Source organism: Sinohyriopsis cumingii, chromosome 1, assembly GCF_028554795.1.
Source record: "Sinohyriopsis cumingii isolate HCF-2022 chromosome 1, ASM2855479v2, whole genome shotgun sequence".
NCBI lineage: Eukaryota > Metazoa > Mollusca > Bivalvia > Unionida > Unionidae > Sinohyriopsis > Sinohyriopsis cumingii.
In genome coordinates this window covers 149178405-149188962 of record NC_142961.1, presented here as the reverse complement: position 1 = coordinate 149188962, position 10558 = coordinate 149178405, and the positions used below count along the sequence as shown (strand labels likewise).

The 10558-nt window shown below is 35.2% G+C and overlaps 1 protein-coding gene across 1 annotated transcript; it reads left to right on the top strand.

Annotated features, from left to right (window-relative positions):
- Positions 1 to 3125: 3125 nt before the first annotated feature.
- Positions 3126 to 7602, top strand: LOC149808132 (neuronal acetylcholine receptor subunit alpha-6-like). Its single transcript, XM_089949926.1, has 2 exons — positions 3126 to 3579; positions 6406 to 7602. The coding sequence occupies exons 1-2, from the start codon at positions 3127 to 3129 to the stop codon at positions 7249 to 7251; spliced, it is 1299 nt and encodes a 432-aa protein (XP_089806052.1). The 5' UTR covers position 3126; the 3' UTR covers positions 7252 to 7602.
- Positions 7603 to 10558: the final 2956 nt, after the last annotated feature.

Genomic DNA, 10558 nt, shown 5'->3' with positions numbered 1-10558 from the left:
ATAGGGTCAAAGGTTTTGAGTTGAAAACAGAGATAATACATATACAACACAAAGATAACAAATATTTGTGCAATAGTCGGAGAGTATATCCATACTATCCATCACATCACTTCTACCATCCAACACCCAATACACACTATCCAATACCTGCTTTGTTAGTGTAGAGCTTAACAGAAGGAGATGAAATCTTACAAACATAATATCCATCCCACGATATAATATATCCAACAAGACGCACACGCTCAAAAATGCATTGTGTAGTTTCCACACACCAGCTATCAGCTCAAAGAGGGACGATTTAAAAAAAAAAATGCGGCAAAGCAACAAACATACTATCCACGAAATCACATCTAAAATCGGACACCTCATACACACAATGCAAAGCGCCTTTTGTAGTGTATCCGTACCTATTATCAGACGAAAAAGTTAACACAAGGCATTTTGGATAGAAAGAGTATGGAATGGTGGATGATATATGATGTGTGTGAGAGTATTTTTGTTGGATTTCATCTTTTTCTCTAACATTCTAAGCTAATACAATGTGTTTTAGATAGTGTGGTGGGGTATGGGATGGTATAGGGGATGTGGTGAATAGCATGTTTGTGAGATTTCATCTCCTGCTCTTAAAGCTAATCTATCACAAGACGTTGTGTGTCTTTGTGTTTGTATGTGTGTTTGTCTAATTTGATAATTCAAATTATAAATCCTGTATCATTACCTTTCTCTTTGACCCTATAAACCCTTTTGGAGGCCATTGAGTTCCTCGCATATTAACTCTGTTCTGTGCCCATTTAACATAGAATGTCCATTGCTTACATTGATAAGCGCGCATTGAGGTACATTTGAACAATGTTACTAAGTCACCGCCAAATTGAGGTCAGTCACTTGTAATTTGGTTATGCCATCACTGACGGATTGCAAAACAAACATCGGACCCTCTACCTCGTCGTCATGGTTATATAATTCCTTTTGAATTTACGTCGGACGGGTCGTTGCGTAATGGTTAAACAATAGACTAGCAGTTTATATATGTCTAAAGATATAGAGCAAAAGGAGAAGTGTGATTGAAAACTTCAAAATATTGGGTCGTGACCACTGTGGAACAAGAGAAACCAAAGTGATCATCACTAAATGGTTTTTCGTGTTCCACGTAAGAGTACACCATATCTGATCTCTTAATCTCAAACGTCTTTAAAGTTATAGGGCGCAAGGGAAAGTGATGAAAAATAGTCGTGGCCTTGACCTTTACCTTGAAAATATCAACCACATTCTACTACGCATACGAAACAGCAAAAGTGTCGCAAATTTTATCTTTCAGGTTCAAGTGCTTTTAGATATAAGGAGCGGATGGTAAAGAGTGGTGGAAACGTACAAAACTGAGCCTTGACTTTGACCATAAACATAGGAATCCTGTTGTGGTACGTGACAAACCGTTTAGTGATGACGTAAAATTATACCAAGTCTTCGGTTAATCTCATATGGCTTTTGAATTGTAGAGCTGAAGAAAATGGATGACGTAAAATTAAAATATTGAACCTTGGCCTCGAACTTAAAGGTGGCGCTCTACAGTTTCGTATTTTGCATAAGGGTTAGGATTTTAAAGAAAAAAGAATTTCCCCGGCTTTCCTCACAGGTTATACTGGTTATTTCAAAAAGACCTTGTATATCTTAGGTATAATGCAAAGAACCTTTAATTCCCTTTATTTTGGTGTATGATTGATGGGTGTACTATGGGTTATAGAGTATACAGCTTGGCCTTACTCCAGATGTGCACCTTTCAAAAAAGTGCTAGCTCTACTTGGTCATTTTCACTTCCTGAACTTCAGAGGTAAATTGTATAAAAAAAAGAGCCGATAACTTTTTTACATTTTATATATTTGGTAATTCATTCATTGCACTTTCAGAAGCTGGTATTGTCTAGTCTGGCAAAATTCATTTTCCCTATTTTAATAGCTGCTATGTATAGTGTACTTTAGACTAATTCAGGCTGATTTTTTAACACAAGGGAGCAGTCATTTTAGTTAGCAGTGTGCTTAAATCATGTAAAATTTCCAAAAGTACAATATCCAAAAGAAATATCATCCACATTATATTAATGTAGCATAGAGGTATGCCAACATTCTCTCCATTGTGCATGTTTTAAATGCGAACTACTTCACCTTACATACGTCACTCTCTCAAAAGTACATATTATCTGGTGAGCGCCCCCAAAGGCAGGACTCCCAATGTAGTAAGCGACATACATAAATAATGATGATGCATAAGTATAATAAATTTCAATTCTTAATGTCACAAGCGGCTTTAAATGTTATAGGACGGAAACGAAAGTGTGACAGACGGACGGGTGGGAAAGCAAATACAGTGTCCCCATCTTTTCTTCGGAAAGGTGGGGGAAAAACGATACCAGCGATCTAGGATCCTTAGTTGTACGACAAACCATAAATAATTAATGGATGAAAACGTTCTTCTCTGTCCTGAATATGTTTATATTTTATACAAATATCAAGTCATGTGGATAGAGAAAAGCAAACAATAGTGCTATTACTTTCTTAAATTGTTTTCAGGAAAATAACATGATCCTAACAACATGGGCTCTTACCGTTGCTCAGAATTTATCTATAAATAGAAGATAGGACACTGCTTCTTCTCATTCCACCTATTTAAGACTCGACATTGTTATTTCAAGAAATGACAATCAGTTTTCTAAATTTACCGCTGGACATGTCCCTGATCGCGATTGCTTAATATGCAAGTGCCGTGAGCTGAATAGAATACTGCCTTCTTGTTTTTCGACCGGAAATGAGTCCGTAGCATGACTGAAAGGTGGGATTATTAATCAAATTTCATGTAGAAATACAAAGTTGAATATCGGTGCAAATTTATTACGCTGCGCAGAGCATAACATGAAATATCAGTGTCCATTCCCAAATAGCTCGCAGGAGACGTGGCAGATGTGTCTCTCTTGTGTCTCCCGTGTACTATTATTATTATTATTATTATTATTATTATTATTATTATAAACAATATATATGCTGTTTATTGGTAAGATAGAAAGCAAACATAAGAGCCCTGAGAAGCAAACAAGGTGTTGATATTCAATAGAAGTAATCAATTTTCCAGGATAAGATGGCGCATCGAACTCACCGCTTGTCATTGTTTCTCTTTCTATCGATGGTGTATATAATTCCAATAAAAGCTCAGACTTCAGACGATGCCAGGAACCTGTATAACACAATTTTCATCACAGATGCATACAACAAGCATATTCGGCCCATCTATGATCAACACATGACAATCGATGTTACTATAGACTTTTATCTGACGGGAATAATAGATTTTGATGAACGACAAGAAAAATTGACCACTTCTGGCTACCTTCTGATTAGATGGGATGATTATTATTTACAATGGAATCAATCCACTTATAACAACCTCAGCTCAATATTTATTCCACAAGACAACGTATGGAAACCAGATGTAGCGCTTAAAAACTCCTTCGCCGACTTTAAAGGACTCGGTTCCAGTTTCTTATATGTTTATGCAGACAGTGGAGGAAATGTCTTATGGCAACCCTACGTGGTAAGTAGTTCTGTTTAATGATGTCATATGGCAACACTAGGTGGTAAGTAGTTATGTTTAATGATGTCCTATTGCAACCCTAAGTGGTAAGTAGTTCTGTTTAATGATGTCCTATGGCAACACTAAGTGGTAAGTAGTTCTGTTTAATGATATCCTATTGCAACCCTAAGTGGTAAGTAGTTCTGTTTAATGATGTCCTATTGCAACCCTAAGTGGTAAGTAGTTCTGTTTAATGATGTCCTATGGCAACACTAAGTGGTAAGTAGTTCTGTTTAATGATATCCTATTGCAACCCTAAGTGGTAAGTAGTTATGTTTAATGATGTCCTATGGCAACACTAAGTGGTAAGTAGTTCTGTTTAATGATATCCTATTGCAACCCTAAGTGGTAAGTAGTTATGTTTAATGATGTCCTATGGCAACACTAAGTGGTAAGTAGTTCTGTTTAATGATATCCTATTGCAACCCTAAGTGGTAAGTAGTTATGTTTAATGATGTCCTATGGCAACACTAGGTGGTAAGTAGTTCTGTTTAATGATGTCCTATTGCAACCCTAAGTGGTAAGTAGTTCTGTTTAATGATGTCCTATGGCAACACTAAGTGGTAAGTAGTTATGTTTAATGATGTCCTATTGCAACCCTAAGTGGTAAGTAGTTCTGTTTAATGATGTCCTATGGCAACACTAAGTGGTAAGTAGTTCTGTTTAATAATGCCCTATGGCAACATTAAGTGGTAAGTAGTTCTGTTTAATGATGTTCTATTGCAACCCTAAGTGGTAAGTAATTCTGTTTAATGATGTTCTATGGCAACCCTAAGTGGTAAGTAGTTCTGTTTAATGATGTCCTATTGCAACCCTAAGTGGTAAGTAGTTCTGTTTAATAATGCCATATGGCAGCCTAATTGGTAAGTAGTTATGTTTAATGAATTCATATTGCAAGGCTACGTGGTAAATAGTTATATTTAATGACGTCCTATTGCAGCCCAAAGAGGTAAATAGTTTGTTTAATGATGTATTATGGCAGCCTTACGTGGTAAATAGTTATTTTTAATTACGTCCTATGGCAACCCTCAGTGGTAAGTAGTTCTGTCTAATGATCTCCTATGGCAGCCCTACGTGGTAAATAGTTACGTTTAATTATTTCTTATGTCAACCCTAAGTGGTAAGTATTTATGTCTAATGATTTCCTATGGCAGCACTACGCGGTAAATAGTTTAGTTATTGCTGGATCTGAATTTGTCTTACACTAAGACTTTAATGAGTAACTTGTCTTCCACTAAGACTTTAATGAGTAACTTGTCTTCCACTAAGACTTTAATGATTAACTTGTCTTCCACTAAGACTTTAATGAGTAACTTGTCTTCCACTAAGACTTTAATGAGTAACTTGTCTTCCACTAAGACTTTAATGAGTAACTTGTCTTACACTAAGACTTTAATGAGTAACTTGTCTTCCACTAAGACTTTAATGAGTAACTTGTCCAATGAAAAGAAAAGGATGGAAGAGATGCAAGGTCAGTTCATCAGGATAGAGTAAGCTTTAAACTATACTAAACGGTTTATGGAGTATTTTAACGCCGACTCTTGAATTTAATTTTTTTTAAAAATGTTATGAATATAGTAGCACGGGAAGGAATTTACATTTATTACAATCACCGCGATTTCAAAACCAAATATACCTTAATGTCCCTACATTTGCTTTCAATTATCACACTGTCGTTTTCTTTATGATTTTTCAGTTTGTCATTTATCCAGTTTGTCTTCTTTCTCTAGATTTGACAACTTGAAATGGCAAGATTTTTTTAATAAAAAAAACAAATTCATCTAGCAATACATGTGAGTGATGGAGTAAATAGGACAGTTAAAAAAGTATAACACTTACAGGAAGAAAAAAAATCAATTTGAGCTTTTGCTAATTGTTTCCGGATTACATGACTCCCGAATTTGGATGCAAAGTCAGATTATCAAAAACTTAAGAAGGAAAAAAATCCAAGTTTTATGCAAAGCTATAAAAAAAATCATCCAATAGATTTTGATTAATTTTCATTAACATGATATATTTAAAGGTTATAACCAACATCAAGATAAAGATATCTCTGTTTATAGATTCTCTTCTAATTTAGAGTAATTTATAATGTGCTGATTTTGTAGTGAGACTGCGCTCATGCTCTTGTTCAAGTTGTATTAAATTCATGGTTCCTGGAGAACAGAATCTGTCTTGAAGTCCATTCTACTGGTTAATATAGATAATTTGTACAGGCAAGTAAACCAACTAAGATAAATTAATTCTTAATTTTGGGTGAATTTTATATTTATGAATTAAATTTATTTTACAAAAGGAAAAGGCAGTCGAAATTTTATCCTGTGTACCTGTCCTGGTGCAGAGCTTTGTTCTGTTTCAATTTCAAGACTCTTTTAACATCTAATGTGTCTTTGATAACGTGCTATAAAAATGATTATTTTAGAACTTGAGGTATAAAACGACGATAAGTTCAATTAAATAATAACATAGGCGAAATTCTATTCATGTCTCCCTTGCTGTCAGATTTAAAATATGTTTCGCTTTCTTGTTTAAAGTCAGAAGCACAGTAGTATATTACATGCTTAGTTACCTTGGAATCTTTCATGAAAGGCCAGTTATTTTGAGCTAAATAACAGTATACTGGGGATTAGTTATAATATTAATCCCTTACACGCTAATCCTAGAATTGTTGTTTCGTGGTTGTATTTTATTTTCATGCATGTATTTAATTTGTGCAATTGTCCTATATTACAAGAATAAACGTTATTTTCATTCTTATTTATTTCCTCCAGTTTGCTTCCTCTTCAGATTTTACAGTCGACATGTAGTGTAGATACTACCAACATCCCCTTTGATACTCAAAATTGCTCCCTGAATTTTGTGGCATGGAGTTATACCAAGAATGAAGTACTACTCTTGGAGGGGAAAAAGGGAATAATTCTGGATGAATACGAAGAAAACTCTGCATGGACAATCGTAAGATCCAGTGCGGACACAAAGAGTGAATCTGCAGAGGCAACTGTTATTTTTCAATTCACTTTAAGAAGAAAATCCCTGTTTTACGTGTTATACATCATGGTGCCAATCGTCATGCTGTCTGTTTTAAATGCATGCATATTCGTGCTTCCATCGGAATCGGGAGAGAAAGCATCATTTTCTGTGACTACTTTTCTTTCCATGGCCGTCTTTTTGACTGTGGTGACATCAGCGTTGCCACAAAATTCAGACAAAGTTTCTTATTTCGGTATTTACTTGGAAACCATGGTAACTTGCAGCACTCTAATTGTCATCATAACACTGTTCGAACTTAGGTTGAATTTCAGAGATGAGTCTGTCGACCCAATCCCATCGTGGCTGATCACATTTCATGTGATCGTCGAAGCCATCAGATGGTCAAGGCGGAATAAAGTAAACCCAAGTACGCATGATCAAAATGTATCTGTACTCTCCAGAACCGATTGTAAGAACATCAATGAGAAAAGGATTGAACGAGTACAATCAGAAGAACCAATAAACTCAGGTAATAAGGAACCTAAAGTTACGTGGAAAAACGTCTGCAATGCAATCGACTTCGTTCTCTTCTGGATTTTCCTTTCATTCATCTGTATCTCGACTGTTGCGTTATTTTATGTCTCGTCAAAAGGGGCTTCTTAATTAAACAATATTTTTCTTCACAGTCGTGAGGTAGAAAGATACGAAGTATAAGTAAAATATTACGTCTGTAGAAGGAAAAAAATTGAACGTTAACTTTAAAGTGACGACGGGAATGATTAAAATGCAACAAAAATCAATACATGAAACATTTACCTCAATTTACCGTGACTGAAAAATTAGCAAATAATTTTGCAACACATTGCAAAATGGTCTATATTGAACATGTCATGAAAACTTTTCACCAGATAAAGCAGATCAAAATTATTTTTATATTAACTTAAAATAATATTTATCCTAAAAGAAAAAAGTAATATCTTATCACATGTAAGTAGGTAAATAAAAAAAAAATTAATAAAATAATGATACTCCAATCTTGAGTTTGGGTATTTATTGTTGCTTTTGTTCAATTTGTACGTTGAATGTTGAGGTAGATTTATTCGCGGCACAGTGATCTACGATTTCTCTTTAGTTTATCAAAAGCCACTTTCATTCCAAATAGACCCGCAAAGTACGAAACTATTATACAATTGACTGATTGGGGACAAGAAGACATTGAAGTTTATGTATAATGCCGCCAGGGAATCATATTGCAACATTACTAGCATGAGATGATGACTGGGGGACAAAGAGCATTCTATGTTAAATAGAGTCAAATGCTTGTGGTGCATAAGGGGATTTTAACATCTGGCCACCATCTTTGTTCGTATTTTTCCACTGAGTGCGAATGTCTGTAATAAAGTATTGTGTTAGTAGCTGGAAATGTGAATTTGTCTTCATTGCAGCCAATCTGATTGTACATGTTGGTTCTATTTTTGCGGAGAAGACGAGTTTATATGCACCTGTAACCGAAAAGACATTTTTTGTTTTGATCGATATGACCTAAAATGTATATAGATGACGTTATTATAACAGGGGTGCGTGTCTGAAAGAGCGAAGATTAGCAAGATTTTTTTAAACTAGTCAACACCATTTAAACATTCGTGCAATCGAAATTTTATAATTCACACTGCCAGCCAGTTTTAGGGTGTTTTCTTTTCTGTAGCCAATGCTGTATTTGCAGTAATATCAAATGAACACAGCATTATTTGTGCAGGGACAAAGATTCACTCATTGAATGACCATATACGGCAGGGTCACCTGTAAAACTATGTTTTTTTGTAAAGGGTGGGGAACCAAACATGTAGTGTGCAGCAATTAAGTTTTACGGATGTAGCCCAAAACATGTTTAGAGGTAAAATCGGGGGTGGGGATGGCATGTGGCCCCCGCCCCTCACTTGTTCCTATGTACAGATGCATATGATACATGGTAGGATTTAATATAAGGAGTACAAAAAATTATATCCCGTATAAATAAAAATACTTTCTTAATATCCCCTCCCTCTCTATGAACACCTTTCAAATAAGTTGCAACCATCTGATCCCTCTATAACGCCCCTTCCCTACTCTGCCCTACTATTTTTTAAGAAAATGCCACCCGATTTACATAAGGTAGGTTCAAAAAGATGTGGTACAAAATAGAATAATGAAGCCTTATAAACAAACCTAACTTCTCTATCCCCCTTACAAACATATGATCCCTCTTATATACAAGCCTAAGGACTTTACCCCTATTTAAAACGTCACTACCCTCTCCAGCCGTCCTGATTCAAACAAAACAATTATCGGATGCACATACTGTAGAATGTCAAAGAACTTGAATAAACCCGAGTTAAATCCCTTGTAAGTACAAATAACATTCCTAGTCCCGTCTACCACTATATATTACCCATTATGTATAAAGTTCAAATTTATAACCCCTCAATAATGTCATTACCCATCTTAACGCTACTCTTTTTCAAAACGAATATAACATCGACATTACTATCGTCATAATCTCTATAATGTTACTGGTGGAATGTTTAATATACAAAAAAATAGCTGACTGCCATTGTTTTCAATACTTTGCGGCATTTTAGGACAAGGAGAAATTAAGATTAGGTTACGGGTAAATCTTCTGTTTGAAATGTTCAATGGCATATTTTGTATTGATCAGTTTCTAAAAACCAGAGTTATAATGAAATATTGTCGAATGAACACAGTATAATTTGGCGTGTGCGACAAAATTACATGGCTAAAATTTAGCCTGCATTAACTATATAATCTTAACTTATTGTGTCAGAATTTACAACGTTACAGTTGCTAAACCATGGATATAAATTGTGATCATTCGCAAAGTCTGGAGCAAACGATTCTCCGTGTATCTTAGTAACCGTCTGAACAGGCCGATTAATCAGCCCTTCACCCGTGATGATACTGAGTTTTGGATGAGGATCTGATATCACATATTCATTAAAAACTGCAATTATCTGCATGCAACTTTGGCTGCATACATTGGTGTACATGCTATACACTTACCGGTATTTCTCGTGGATGTGCAGCTACCGTCAGCTGAAGGGTTCTTTTGGTGACATGTAGATTATATTTTCTGAGCAAATCATATGTTTGGTGACTTGTAAATCCACCTGGAATAGCACAACCATCTGTCCTGTGGCCATTTTGAATTTCGCGCTTGATATGACTGTTACCAATTACCGGTATGTGTCTAAAGTGTACGAGGGTTTGTTCCGGAATGATTTGCATGCAGCAATTTTGCACCTTTTAATAATTAGGTGACATCATACCCACAACATCGTCCATCAGTATCAAACAAAATTTGTGGGCATGATTTATCGGACTACCGTCTGAAAGCAAATGAATTAAAATCAGACCATTAACTGCTACATTTCTCAAGTACTATCAGTAGCTCGAATCTGACATACGTTTTCCAAAACCTGTACCACGAAGATAACAGAACAGAAAATATAGCAACCTGTACCCATGTTAAAATTCATGTGATGAGAAAATCCTGTGTGCTGTAAAAAAAAAAAAAAAAAAAAAAAAAAAAAAAAAAAAACAACAAAAAACCTGTAGATCTCATGATAGAATGGTCCAAGGTTTGAAACTAAAGTAACATAACCTCTATTTCACGCAATCATTTTTAATTACTGCAAATTTTAAGGGCAATAAGACTCCTAATATGAGTGGGTGAATGAGAGAGAGAGGGGGGGGATAGAAGGTACATTATATATATAACATGTGTGTATATCTGTATGTGTATTTGTGTGAAACACTGAGAGAGAGAGAAAGGGCAATCATTTATATGAGTTTTTTAAGACAAGGTGGTTACAGACAAAAGAAAATCTTTGCTATTATTATTATTATTATTATTATTATTATTAATAATAATTTTCATGATGTGTGTGTGTGTGAGAGAGAGAGAGAGAGAGAG

What these genes read in the sequence shown, in the direction of transcription:
- LOC149808132 (XM_089949926.1), top strand. Translation starts at nt 3,127, where the DNA reads ATGGCGCATCGAACTCACCGCTTGTCATTGTTTCTCTTTCTATCGATG. An exon ending in TCTTATGGCAACCCTACGTG is followed by an intron (nt 3,580 to 6,405) that starts GTAAGTAGTTCT and finishes CTTCCTCTTCAG; the next exon opens with ATTTTACAGTCGACATGTAG.